The 15212-nt window shown below is 35.1% G+C and overlaps 1 protein-coding gene across 14 annotated transcripts in view; it reads right to left on the reverse strand.

Annotated features, from left to right (window-relative positions):
• THOC2 (THO complex 2) overlaps positions 1 to 15212 on the reverse strand; it is a 117924-nt gene that overhangs the window by 27628 nt on the left and 75084 nt on the right. For all 14 annotated transcript variants that reach the window (XM_045994889.1, XM_045994883.1, XM_045994879.1 and 11 more), the window contains 7 exons: positions 8711 to 8795; positions 7996 to 8089; positions 7519 to 7599; positions 5796 to 5892; positions 3490 to 3607; positions 2761 to 2940; positions 1813 to 1977 (listed from right to left, as the gene is read on the reverse strand). In XM_045994889.1, the coding sequence (XP_045850845.1) occupies positions 1813 to 1977; positions 2761 to 2940; positions 3490 to 3607; positions 5796 to 5892; positions 7519 to 7599; positions 7996 to 8089; positions 8711 to 8795 (820 nt within the window). The remainder of the gene's footprint in view (positions 1 to 1812; positions 1978 to 2760; positions 2941 to 3489; positions 3608 to 5795; positions 5893 to 7518; positions 7600 to 7995; positions 8090 to 8710; positions 8796 to 15212) is intronic.

Below are 15212 nucleotides of genomic sequence, written 5' to 3' on the forward strand. Positions count from 1 at the left end.
AGCAAGGATCCCCAGGGAAGTCTGGGTGTCCATCCAGTGCAATCAAGGGTGCCAAAGAACTCCTTTTCCAGAGGGTGTTATGTGGCCTATTGGTAACAGACTTACCCCTGATTTGGCTATATAGTCACCTCTATAGAGTTCTTTGTTTTCCTCTGCAACCCTGAGTGGGAAATTACATTTCTTTGTTTAGATTTTTGTATCTCTTAAATGACAAAGACACAATATTTTACAAAGGCTACAGAAAAGGTAGTTATTGGTATGAATGACCTATTCCATTCCTGACCTGGAAAAATTCAGGCAACCAGGTGTTCCTGTTTGCTAGGCTTCAATATCACTGATTAGTGTATTCACTTCTCAGTAACGCACAGGGCAGGTCAGAATTCCTGAAATGAAGCAACTCTCCCACCTCAGTCCTTCAAGAAATCAGGTCCCCTGCCCGCTGTATAGCTGAGACTTATCTATTGAAGGGTCAGGTGACAATGCAAGACATAACTACACAAAGAGAGCACACAATTTTCTGGATTGAAAGATTCTAAAGGTGGGAAAAGAGCCCTAATACTACCCCACCCCGTCCCCTTTTCCCTTCTAGAGAATATAGCATGGTATTGCTATGTAAGGCTAATCAAGTGATAATTAAATCAATTAACAGTTACTTGTTAGAGGGAAGTGTGACACTGTAGCAGCTGATATGTAAACACTAACAGCTGATGGTCAATTAAATGATCAATTAGACCCCAAATTTCTCAGTCACTTTTTTCCACACCTCTACTACACAACCCTATATTCCTACTGAGAGCAAAGAAGGGATCCTAGTTTAAGAGAAAGGACCAAGATCTTCCCCCTAGAATCTGTAGTGAAAGCCTTCCTTGAGCAGTACAGACTTAAAACCATCAACAAATAAACAGAAGGGCCAGAATTCAAGCCTACACAAAGATGAAGAATATGCTGGGGCTCCAGTCAGAATGGAGAAGTACTATAGTTTCCGAACACAGGCCTGACTGTGGTCTGAAAGAAAAGGAAGAGTCAATTCCCATTAGAGGTCACTGCTTTGCAGGCAGGAATCCAGGTGGCAGTTAGAGAAGAAGAGGGAGGGTAGTCTCCTCTTGTCCTAACCATCCTTACAGTCAGAACTGGGATGCCCTACTTGGGAAGGCTCTGGTTTGCTTCTGTGCTTTTCTCTTTTTAGTTGTCTCATTTAGGTGGAGAGAAATAAAACAAGAACTAAGAATACCTCTCCTAGAAGTTACACAACACAGCCTACAAGAGTTTTTAGAATGTTTGGGGATGGTTAGGTCTTTCTGTCTGTCTCAAGGTAGTATGAATAGCAAGTCAACTGACAAGGATATTATTCCTGAGGAAAGAGGATTCTCTGTATTCAACAGGAGTTTTTTGCAGAGTCACCAACCATATTTTCCTCCTTCAGAATCAATTAGTGCTTGTTAAAAAATAAGCAAACACAAAAACAAAACAGAAATTCCCAGGTATTACTGAAGGTTACTACATTAGAATCTAGGGACAGGGGATTGAGGGGATTGAGTCTCAAAGATGCTTCACTGGTGACTCTCATCTATAATAAGATTTGACTGCTACAGTTCTACAGGGCCCTTAAGATATCAACCTGGACAACTGGTGGTATAGTACTGGTAAGACTTACTTTTAAAGGGAGCATTTTCATTGTACACTGTTCAGAGATGAGTACTAACAAAAGAATAACTCTCTAAGAGACATAATCTGTATCTGTGTCAAACTAAAATACATTTACAGTTAAGAAATAATTCGGAATCATTCCTGAATGGCAGCAAAGACACTTACCGAAATATGGTGTGCATACATTGGCCTAGACAGGAAAAATGCTGCATCATGGGGTGTATGAAATTCATTACAGAGCACATCAATTGAAGGCACTCGCTTTATATAATCTTCTGTGCTTAGATTAGATGCTAAAAACCCACCAAACTGTACCAGGGTATCATGACACTAAATTTAAAAAATAAGACAAAAAACACAAATGTGCTACCATTTTATGAAACCAATATAAAAATTTTCCAAAATGATTGTAATGTCATTTTAACTGTATTTTGATTAACATTTAAGAATTCAAATTTTACAACTTAAAAGAACTTTAGAGACAATCAATAAACATCATCATGTAATCACATTACCAAATAAGATGTGAAGGCCCTGAAAAGTTGATGAATCTAAGGCTTTAATAGTCAACAAATTCTCAAGTTCCAAGCTATCATTCATCACTTTTAGTAACAGGATATATTTACCCTACATCACATACAACAATTTTATGTATACAGAATTTCCTTGACCTTAAAAGAGGAATACTTTATAAAATATATGGGATCTTTTTTCCCTTGTAATATAGTTGGTGATAAACATATTTTGTAAGCTAATCACAGGTTTTACTGCTTAATATTTATGGATATATTTTATAAAGATCACAACTACTTTGTTCTGATTGAAATTCCAGATTTCCGGAGACCAGAAAAGATGTGAAGAGCAAACTAACAACTTGTAGTTAACTAGTAGTTAACTAGTAGTACATACTACTACATCTCCTAGAGTTTTCTCTTAAATACCGTAATATGCGCAGAAATAGCCCCTATTTCCAGAATGTCTAGTTTACATTAGAGCTGTTTCACACTCATCTGATGTCCAAAATGACATTTTAAAAATTTTATCACATTCCATCTTCTCCATTATCAGGATATAAAAAAAATCCACATAAACACAAAAGTCACTTTAACTTGCCTGATCATAGAGTTTTCCCACAAGTTTCAAATGTTTCTCTCCACCTTCTTGGAAAATTACCCCATTCCTCTGCTGAGCCATAAGCAAACAGAGAGGAAGAGCAAGATCATGGTCCAATAGTGCATCCTTTAATCTCTGGGAGGATTTTTTAGTGTTTCTTATCTGCCCAAAATAACCACCCTGCACAAGAGAAGACATAAATTTACCAGTGCACACTACATTAAAATATGGTTTCTGATTTGAAAAAGACACAGAAAAGGCTCCATTACAATCCTGAAGATAAAAAATTTTACATTCCTTCCCTTTCTTCACAAATTTTAGTGATACCGTTGTTGATTACAGTCACTAGCTTAAAGATAACTGTCAAATGTCTTTCAACTTCTGCATATTTTCCATTTTCCACCTTGCAGTCCCTCATAAAGGATTATTATTTATTTGGTAACTATATTCAGCTTTACACCAGTTAGGATATCAAGGACCACAGAAGACTTGATATTTACTTCTCTTACAGATGTAACAGTCTTTTATACTTTGTTTCAGCTTTTTGAAAGGGTTAAAGTCACTAGTATATCTCAATTTTGAAAGGGAGGTGAGGGCAGTCATGAGTGAAGGGTACATATGACTTTGACCATTTGGTTTCATGTACTTGTGTGTTGTCTCGAGTCTTTAGTATGAGCATGCGTATATCTGAAACTTAAAAAGTCAATTAAAAAAATTAGCAACTCTCACCTCAGCTTTTAATTGCTCTCCACCAGTCATGGCTTCTAGTTGCTCCATCGTCATTTCCTCTGTAATTTCTATTCCTGCCATTTTTTGTACCACTTCTTTCAATATAAGCAGGTCAAAACTATTCAGAAAAAATAAGAAACAGTCTGTAGTTGAAACTTCAAACATAAAAGTGACAATATATATTATAATTAATATGTTGAGAATCCCCAAAATATTTGTATATAAATATAAGGAGAAGGGGCTGGAGTAGTTGTTAAGGAAAAACTGCATTTCCAGAACTATACTAAAAAATATTTGGGGCATGTATTGGGTTTATGCTTATTTTAACTTTTTCCTCAGGAATAATTTCAAACTTACAGGTAAGATGTAAAGACAGAAAATAGTACAAAGCACACCCATATGCCCTTTACCCCAACTTCGCCTATTACTAACATTCTTACTCCTGTTCACTTTATCATTTGTGTTTTCTCTCCCTCCCTCCCTTTCTACACACACACACACACACACACACACACACACACACACACACACTTTTTTTTTTAACCATTGGGAGTAACTTATGTAGTAAGCAACATCATTTTAAAGGCACATTTTACCCCTAAAATTCCAAAGGATGTATTTCCTAAGAGTGAATTTCCTAAGAATATCGTCTCTTAACCACAGCATAGTTACCAACTTTAGTAAACTTAACACTGATATAATACTTTATTGTTCATATTTCGTTTTTATCAGTTTGCCCAAGAGTCCTTCACAAAATTCTTTTAATGTTTTTTACTTTTTTAATTCAAGTATAATAAACATAGTTTATATTAGTTTTAGTCAGGTACAACATAGTGATTCAACAATTCCATGCATTATTCAGTGTTCATCATGGTTTAAGTGAACTCTTATCCCCCTTCACTTCTTCATAGTGTTTTTTTTATCCTCCAGTACAAGGTAGCCAATACATATATATGATGGTATAAAGCCATCTCTCTAAATAATCACACACACTTGGAAGGGATGGAGGGAGTGAGGGAGTGGAGAAAGAAAAGGAAGGGAATGGAAATTCTAAGTTGTGGTGTATGACCCTAAGAGGACAGCCTTAAGAACATTTGTTATTGTGCTAATAGTTATGCATTTTAATTCTCAAAGTTAAGAACTGTCAATGAAAATAACAACTTGTGACTTTCAAGATCTTCTTTAATTAGTTAAGTAATGAAGATAAAGTAGAAACCTTCTTTCCTACAAAACAAATACAGATGTTTTTCCAAAGGTAAAGCCAGACATACCCAAGACACAAGTTAATAACAGACAAAAGGCAGTTTTTGAAGATTCTTAAGTGCTTACTCTCTCACCTTGTCTACCTTCCCTAAACATAGTTTATGAAAATGAGCCTTCATGCAAATTAGTTTGCAACAAGTACCCAAAAAAGTTTTAATTTTTCTTTAAACTATCTTTTAATTAAATACTATATTCATAGTACAGAAAATTGAGCTATAGATTTAAAAATAATATTATATTCTCCTGGTCCATAGACACAGGAAAGTAAAGTGTATAGGAATGGTGGAGAGATGCACACAGTGTAAATGATACACTGATAAAATCCTAAATTTAAATTTTTTAACTTTTCCCCAATTCAAAATAATAATCTGTCACAAATTACTTAGGTAATACTTGTGTGGAACACCAGATAGCTTTACAAATTTTTGTTTGCTCTCTACCAGAAAGTTTTGGAAAACAATTTCTAGTTCTTTGATTCTCGTCAGTCTACTGCTGATGAGGTTTACTAATTCAAACTCTAAACATTGACAGTGGTCCAGAATAAAATAATAAAACCCAGTATTCATAAAGAAGACATTGTCCAAAAGGTATGTAAGCTGTATGAATCTCTGAAGTTCAAAATCAAAAGAAACTATGTTTTTAAAATACCGTATACACCCTCAAAATATGTTCCTACCATATGCTTATTAACGTAAAGGCCAATTACTGTCCAGCAGCACAATCAACAATGCAATACATTTTGTCGTAAGAGGATTTACAATATACCATATAAACCATTTACTCAAGAGCCTAACAGGTAGTCAAAATGAATTGTTTTTTTAATGAGTTACATATATAGCCAAATATTACATTTCTTTCTGCAAAAGAAGTGTTTATATATGAAATTACAATTTCTTTTAATTAAAGAATTCCATATAAGTGAGCAACTATTCTACTTAAGCCTACAAAACAGTTTTTCAGAATAATAGCAATCTCAATATCCCAATACCACCAGAAGTACTCTAATTATTGAATTTCATTTACATATGATTTGCTATGAATACCTTTTGCCTGCCTTTAGCTGATTAGCCACATACTGAAGAAGACCAGCAAGATCAATTGGATATTTACGAAAAACTGCACCACAGAAACTAGCCAGACCTATATGAAATAAAAAAATAGGGCTTTTAAAAAACAGTTCATAAAACCAAAAAAAAAAAAAAAACACAGTATTAAGTGGCATTTCTCAACTAACTCAATTTCTAAAACAAAATGAGGTAGGAATAATTGTACTGCTGATGCCACTGAATGGAGTTTTACAATTAATAATAGCTAGTATTTATTGAGCATACATATGCTAAGCACTATACTAAGTAAGCACTTTACGTTAATTAACTCATTTAATTTTTGCAATAATCATCTCAGGTTGGCTTAAACTCACTGATGAGGAAAATTTGGAACAGATATATCATGCAACTTGTTCATGTCACGTAGTTGGTATGAGGTAAAGCAGTGATTCAAAGCTATACGGCCTGACTCCAGAGCCAGTTGGGCCACAACAATTAACTGGGCCACAACAATTAACCAGGCCACAACAAAATCTTGCAGATCACTCAGTAAATTTGAATGATCAACAAAACACACTAATGAGTCAATCTCTAAGGAGCTGCACACAAAAAAATCTCCCAACTAGAAACATACTGCTAGTTGTGGAGAGGCAAGGAAACAGGTAAAGCACTGCCAGACCAAGAAGCAAACAAAAGGCCAATTTTAACCAATAGTCCTTACTTTATGAGTAGGGAGAAAGCCCCAGTCAAGACAAGAGGTCCTAGTAAAATCAAGTGATCTGTGACCTTTTTAATAATTATTTGCTGAGCACCTTAAAGCATAATGGACAAAGCACAGGTTCTGCCCTCAAGGAGCTTACAGTCTAGTGAGGGATACAGAAAAGTAAGCTGAAATAACCGATAAAAAAAAGGTTCCATGGGAGTACAGAGAAGAGCACCTAATTCTGACTTTTGGGTAGGAGCATTAGTAGGGAAAGTTTTCTGAAGAAAAGTGACCTCTAAGCTGAAATCTAATGAATATATAGATATGGTGGAGGAAATGAGTAGACATGGAAGGGTATTCCAAGTGGAGGCAATAACATGTACAAAAAGGCCACGGAAAGTGTAAGTATTCAGTATTAATGGAGGAGGGGCAAAAGATGAGCCTAATACATTGAGTAAAAGGACCTGATCCCACAAGAACTCACTTGTATGACTTAATGCAAATTTTAGACTTTAAAGGGCAATGGGGAGCTACCACAAGATTCAGCTATCAGATACAACAGGTTGAAAGAAAAGGGAACTCACAGCTAGAAATCAAAAGCACAAGATATTTAAAATAAAACAAGGCTAGGGTTTCCATTAACAACCACATTTTTCTTCTTTTAAGATGACTGAAACCTCAGAATGGAAAGGAGAGAAAGGAGAAGAGTTCCCTTAAGATTAATTCCTCTAAAAAAAAGATTAATTCCTCTAAAATAATAGAAGGGAATTTTTATCTCCCCAGTAATGCTTGCACAAATTCTATGAGAGCCAATACTGGACTCTTCAGTTGGAAAATTAGTAAGTACTATATGAACTTCCTTACACAGCCGAAGACTTAGAGACACTCTGAGAGCAAGCTGAGTAGCTAGGTATTCTCAAAACCTCTTTACAAACAGGCCCTTAGCATTAGCAATAGGATACTTAACATGGCAATTACAACAGATGGAAATTTCCTTAGAAAAATAAAAATACTTACTCTGAAGCCAACTTGAGATGGTTGTGTCATCATGTTTCATTCTCTCCTTTTCTGGATTAGCTAAAGCTTCAATGATACAATCTTTTGCACATTAAGGAAAAATTTTAGGTCACTACATCTCTAACAAAGACCCTTTAAATAATAAGAAAATGCCACATCTTGGGGAAAAAATAAAATTGTTAGCTTCAAGTTACTACAGATTATTGAAAATTACACTTACTGCAGTACCAACTTTTACATCTTTCAGGACATATTACCATGTTAAAAAGTTAACTTGTTCTCTCCCTATACACAACAGACACACACACACACCAACTCCTGACTGCCCAACCTTTAGATCAGCCAATGGAATTAACCTCATATGGTTATTAATGGAATTCAGAGTGAAAAAGAAAAATAAAAAGAATGAAAACAAATGTTCACCAGTTAAGACCTATGAAATGTGAAATTTATGTATTACTTCACTTGAAAGGATACAGGCCAAAACATCATAATTCAATGAAGTGAGGTATTTCAAAGAATCTACTACAGGTGTTATTAAATTATCATACTTCTGTATTTGTGACAAGATCTAGAAGATAGCAACAAAAGACAGATAGCATTTACTCATCAAAAGGGAACTTTTGTGCTAAATAATAGCTATACTTTTTGCTTTTCAAAAGAAACAATGCTTAAAATTAGTTTCCTTCTACTTTGTATTTATATAAAACCTACTATATTCTATCATTTCTTAGGAAGTATTTTCTTAGGCTATATTCTTTAATTAGGAAATAATTCCAGGACATATAACTTGACTTCTGGAATGATAAATGCCAAATGTCTTTCAGAAATCTTTCTAAATATGAAAGCATTACGTCGGAGTCACAATGAAATGCGATTCAAATGTTTCTAACAACTAAAATCAATAAGTAATGCATCTCTTTATTAATATTTTTCTAAATCAACATGGGGTAAATAAAACAATTTTAGACTGTTTGACAACAGCAGTTACATATGACCAAAAAAGCAGATCAACGTGTTAAATATACTGTATGCTGTTTTATTTTTAGAGTAACTATACAGTCTCATTTGCTAAAGATTTTTTCCCTTAAAACTATCATTTCTAAAACTTCATCATTCCATTTCCACTTGTGCTGATTTAAAGACAACAAAAAGGAAAATCCCTTAAAATAATATTAACCTCAAAACATACATAATCAAACAAAATGGTTGGATTGCTGTGGCTCAACTTCCCAATTTGTCTTCCGGAAGGCTTCACATTTTCCTTGGTTAGACGCCTACAAAGGGGAAAAAGGTGGCAGAAATCATGTTAAGTCTTTTCCCTTATAATGTTGATAGCTTTGTTATATCATAAAAAAACAAACAAAAAAACAATTCTTTCCCAAGTATCCAAAATGGATCCATGTAAAACCACCACATTCTTCATATACATTACTGTAGGCCTTAAGTTATTTTGGTTAGGCATTCTCCCAAAGGGTATTAATGCTTAACATTTATAATACGTACATTTCCATTTTACAGAAATAGTCTAATAAGCAAAAACTCTTAATGTACTCTGCAAGTATATAAAACTCCTCTTGAAGAAAATCATAATTATTTTTTTAAAGATTTTTCTATTTATTTATTTGTCAGAGAGAGAAGGTGCACAAGCAGGGGGAGCAGCAAGCAGAGGCAGAAAGCAGGCTCCCTGCTGAGCAAGTAGTCTGATGCAGGACTCAGTCCCAGGACCCTGGGATCATGACCTGAGCCAAAGGTAGATGCTTAAACAACTGAGCCACCCAGGCATCCCAAAAATCATAATTATTTTAGATTTAGAAGTGCTCATTTAAAACCCTCAGGTTGCCCCAACCTCCCACCCCTGACCCTTCAAAACCCTCAGGTTGTTTTTCAGAGTCCATAGTCTCTTATGGTTTTGAAGGGTCAGGGGTGGGAGGTTGGGGGAACAGGTGGTGGGTAATGGGGAGGGCACGTTTTGCATGGAGCACTGGGTGTTGTGCAAAAAGAATGAATACTGTTACGCTGAAAAAATAAATAAAATGGAAAAAAAAAAGAAGTGCTCATTTATCAGTTTAGGTATCAAATTCAGTGTAATGCAATCAAATACCTCATACCATCCGTCTAAATTACCCTAACAGAGTAACAGCTACCAATGCTGCATTCCTTGATAGAGGAAGTTCTCTGGTTTTCATGTAAACAATTTTTGAAAGTAAACAATTATTTTAAAAACTCAGTTCTACTCCTTTCCTTCCTCTTTAGTTCTTCCTCTGCTCAGTATTCTTTTAACTAACATTCTGGAAAACTTGTATCTATGAAATGCTTACAGCTCAAAATTATTACACAGCATCTTAAACTTCTGATATTATATAGTAAATCTAGAAACTTAAAAAAGCTGATGACTAAAAGCTTTCTAGAACGAAAATACAATAAAACGAAGCAAATAATGAATTCAATTGATAGTTCAAGGAATGGGACTATTCTGGAAGTAACAAACTTGATAATTATCTTAAGAAGTTTCTTTTTTTTTTGAAGATTTTATTTGTTTATTTGACAGAGATCACAAGTAGGCAGAGAGGCAGGCGGGGGGTGGGGGGGAGAAGCAGGCTCCCCGCTGAGCAGAGAGCCCCATGCGGGGCTTTATCCCAGGACCCTGAGATCATGACCTGAGCCAAAGGCAAAGGCTTAACACACTGAGCCACCCCGGCACCCCCTTAAGAAGTTTATGACAAAATTGACCCATCAATCAAAATTATTTCATCATCAATTGCTCCCCCTTCCCATTCTCCATTGTCCAGTTTCCTTTTTTCCCACAGAAAAGAGAGACCAATCAAGTTTGAAACTTTGGCTATACTCTATTCCACCTTCAAACTTACTGCCACCTGTCCCTACTTCTGACCCTACTACTTCAGGTGGTCCTCCTACTTGCCAAAGCAGATCCATCCTCTCTATACCTTTTATCCCATTCCCTTCTGCCTCCACCCTGGAGGGAAAAACAAAAAAAAAAATAAAATAAAAGGAAGACTTTCTTGATGATGTCTTACCCTTAAGCTACCATGGTGTCTGGCATATGGAACACAATCAATGACCATCTGTTGAATGAATTACTGAATGCCTTACAGCGGATGCATTTTTTAAACAGTAATCAAAACTTGTGAAATTCTGTAAGTAATAAATTAATACATTCTGTTCCCAAAATACAAAGTTTAATCAATACCAAAATCATATTGTTCAGGCCTGGTGAAATAATTACAAACAACAAAAATCCAAGTACATTAAAAATTCTATACATACTCTTCTCTAATACATATTTTTATTAATTCATTCATTCATATTAATGTCTTCTATAAAAGGCAAAGAGCTAAGCACGTGGAATACAAGGATGAATAATAGCTCCTGCTTACAAGCTTAGTCTAGCTGGGGAGAACACCTTAACCTATTTTTTTAAATTTTACATTCTTAAATCCAGCAAGTTACAGAACAGTATTTATTATATGCTATCAATAGTACAAAGGGGGAGAATAATGTTTTTACATTCACCTATACATACACAAAAATCTCTGGGAGGATAAATAAGAAACTAAACAGTGGCTACTTTTTTCCTTTAGGAGGACTGAGTCAATGGAGGATGGAATGAAGACTTTTTATTATCTATCTCTTTATATTTATTGAAAGGTAAGCCATGTGAATGTATAAACTATTTGAAAGATTAGATAATTAGATAAAAGAAAATAATCACAGCAATATCTAAACGGTATGATAGCATCATATGTATATGGGACAGCAGTGGCACAAACAATAAACAGTCAACTGTGCTTGGCAGTACGTACTACAGAAGGCTTTGTGAGGAGCTAACACTGAAGCCCACCCTCCAAGGATGATGAGGTCACCAGATTGAGAGAGGAAAAAGAGGTAAGGGAAAACCTGTTCAAACAGACGAAATGAAAAATATATGCAAAGAAAAAGGAGACCATAGTACATTCTGGGAAACTTAACTGACTAAGCTCAGCACAGCTGGAGGTAGAATTAGCTGGCAAAGAGGTTGGAAATGGGGAGGAACAGAGTATGAAAGATGTCTTACATCACCATGTCATAAAGATTGACATATAACCTACAGGCAACAGTTAGTCACCAAAGGATACTGAAGAAAGAATAAAGAATAAAGGTACCATAATACTCCAGATAAAAGAAGTTAGTGGCAGTAAAGACACAGATTCAAGAGATCTGATAATATTTACTATACAACTGACCTCTGAACAACATGGAGATTAGGGGCAACAAATCCCTACACAGTCGAAAATCTGTGTATAATTTGACCCCCCAAAAACCTTAGTTAAGGTTTTTAGCCTACTACTGACCAGAAAGAAGCCTGCCTAATAACATAAATAGCAGATTAACACATATTCTGTATCTCATATACTATATTCTTACAATGTAAGAAAGTTTTTTAAGTAAGAATATTACAAGTAAGCTAAAGAAAATGTTATTAAGAAAATCCTAAGGAAAATACATTTACACTACTGTCAATACTGTTAAGCTTACATTGTCTATCTACAAGATAAACAGTCTGTCAGTACCTACACCAGTATTATCTTATATGATACAAAACACTGTAGATGTTATATGCATCACTAACACTAGACATCAAAAATGAAAATAATGTGAAAAGAAATTCGTATTTATTTACAGGTATAATGATTCATGCATTGATAACAAAACAGCAATAATATGATTGCTTTATGGCAGCCTAATATAATTGATATGATTGCCTCATGGTAGCTTAGCCTATATGCTAATGAATGAATCGTTATCAAATTTTTATAGCATATAGCATTACAGCATATTCATAATACAGTACTGGAAATACTGTTACTTTTTTTAAAAACCCACTTATCTGTGATAGGCTGATAATGCAGTTTGTCCAATTACAAGAAAGGCATATTACACAATAATACAATTCTTTGAAAGCAAAGTTATAAAACAGTAAGAAAACAAACACATTATTAATTTTGTTAAATATCATTCACCTATGCCTATGTAAGGATAAGCTACCCACTTGTATACAAGTCTTGCACACAATATCCTACATGCCGATGATAAAGAGGACACAAAAATATCTCCTATAGTTCTTGCCAAAAGGTTAGATTTCACATGAAGACACACAAACACAACAGGTAAAATTTATTAACTGTATATCATGATGATTATTTACTATTCATTAAGTGGAAGTGAATTAACATAAAGGTCTTCACTCTCATGTTGGTTGGTCTTCTTGTCTCAGGGATGGCAGAGTAGAAGAGGCAGAGGAGGTGGAAGGAAGGCAGTTGAGACAGGCACACTCAGTGTAACTTTACGGAAGTAAATGGTAATTTCTGACTTTTTTGCTTTTCTACTTCTTTAAAAATGATTCTATATGGTACCTAGCCTTCTTTCACCATTTGCTTTAGTTTCAGTGCTCATATCACAGAAGGGTCCATGTCATAATAGAAGTCAAAAAGCAGTCTAGAATGTAAGAACCTTCTGCCAGATTGTCCAGTGTCAATTTGTTTCCTGGCACCTGGTATTTATCTTTTCCCTTCAAGGCTCAGGAGCTAGCAGCTTTATAGATAAGGGCACTCCAGATCATAAACCTGACTGTGTTTGCACAAAACAATAGAGTTAGCCTATCCCTTCCTACCTTAAATCCTGGTGCTTACTCTTCCTTCCTCACAAATAAATGTTCTTTGTGGCTTTATTTTCCAGAATAGGGCAACTTTTGTCTGCATTAAAAATCTGTTCAGGCAGATATCAATGATTTTCTTAATGGCATCTGGGAACTTATCTACTTTCTGCCTCTTGGTCAGCAGAAATGGCTTCTCCTGTCATCTTGACATTTTTTAAGCCAATCTCTCTAAAATTATCAAACCATCCTTTGCTGGCCTTAAATTCTCCAGCTTCTGATCCTTCACCTTCCTTTTGCTTTAAAGTTTTCATATAATGAGTTGGCATTTTCTCAAATTATATTAGAAATCAATAGATATTTCATCCTTAAAGCAATCCTGCACCCACAAAACAGCTGCATTTTCAATACAAGATAAAAAGGTATTTCACAAAAAGTACAAGGTTTTCACATCTGCTGGTATAGCTGCAGCAATGACCTCATGAATTTCCTTAAAAAAAAAAAAAAGTCCTTACACTGGATTCATTTCTCTCGAAACGGCAGATAGCAGCAGCTACAGACCTCAATCTATGGTACATTATTAAGCAATTCACCTTTTTCTTGTAATGTCATGACTTTTCTCTGCTTGTGAGCACTTCCAGCAGCACTAGAAGCACTTCGTATGGGTCCCAGGGTGTTATGCAAGGCGTAAGGTATCACAATAAACACGAAAAATATGTAAGAACCGTGAGAGATCACTTTTTACTGCAATACACAATTTGCTGGGGAGATGAACCGCTCACACAGAGATGATGAGCATCACACAGTATTTTAAGCAGATAACAACACTTGAGCTCACTGCATAGCAACAGGGGGTGGTTACAAAATTATTATAGTAGTATGGTATTACAGGTAGTTTTATGCAGTTATGACTTAATACTAAATCTTCACATATGTTTACATCTCTTGACTATGAATGGCACATTGTACAGTCTGTAAATGTGCATGTAAGTAAGTTCTGGTAAATTTTAACTCTGTAGAATAGATTGATGTATATTTTACTGTAGCAAATAATATATGCATTCATGACATACCTAACTTTTTCTTGATATTTTCAATATTTCTAGGCTATGTGATTTATAAGTTTTTTCAAATTTGTTTGAAATCTCCAAAAAAATTTCCAATACATTTATTGAAAAAAATTCACATATAAGTGAATCTACATAGTTCAAACCCATGTTTGTTCAAGGATCAACTGTATTATTAAATAATCCACCTAAAGCACTTAGTTCACGGCCTAGCACACATAAATATTAATGGCTCCATAAATATTAGCTGTTGTTGTTAAGCTTAGATTCCTAAGACCAGAACTCTTTTGCAAGAACCAATTCTAATATCATCTCCTTCTATGCCTTCCCCAACTTCCACAGGGTGAAATAACTCACTCTCTTCTCTATCCTCCCAAATAACATTATATATACTGCATAAAGCAACTACTAAACCAGACTGCAATTGTGCACACACCTGTTCCCCCAGTAGACTGTGGCCAGGGACAGTATCACTGGGCAGACAGTATCACTGCATACTGTCAAATCTAGTTAAACTAGAGAAGAAACTATTTTAATTAGAATAACCATACCACTGCATAAACATAAAAGATATGGCAATCAACAGCCTTGATGAAAACACTTGTAATACAGCAGTTATTTAGCAGCATATAAACTAAATATAATTATGATTTTCATAATTGAATTTCAGTTTGCCAAGAAGTAAAAGCACACAAATGAAGAGAACAGAAATTTTTCAGAAGTTGACTCAAGGAGGTAGTTCTGCATAATTCCATTAGATTTTCCAAAAAAACAAAAATTTTTTAAGATCTTATTTATTTGAGAAAGAGAGAGATAAAGCACACGTGCAAGCAGGGGTAAGAGAAGAGGGAGAGGAAAAGGCAGAGAATCCCAAGCAGACTGTGTGTGCTGAGCACAGAGCCCAATGCAGGGCAGGATCCACAACCCATGAGATCACAAATTAAGCCAAAACCAAGAGTCAGAAGCTTAACTGA

This window comes from Meles meles, chromosome X (assembly GCF_922984935.1).
Source record: "Meles meles chromosome X, mMelMel3.1 paternal haplotype, whole genome shotgun sequence".
In the NCBI taxonomy this organism is placed as follows: Eukaryota; Metazoa; Chordata; class Mammalia; order Carnivora; family Mustelidae; genus Meles; species Meles meles.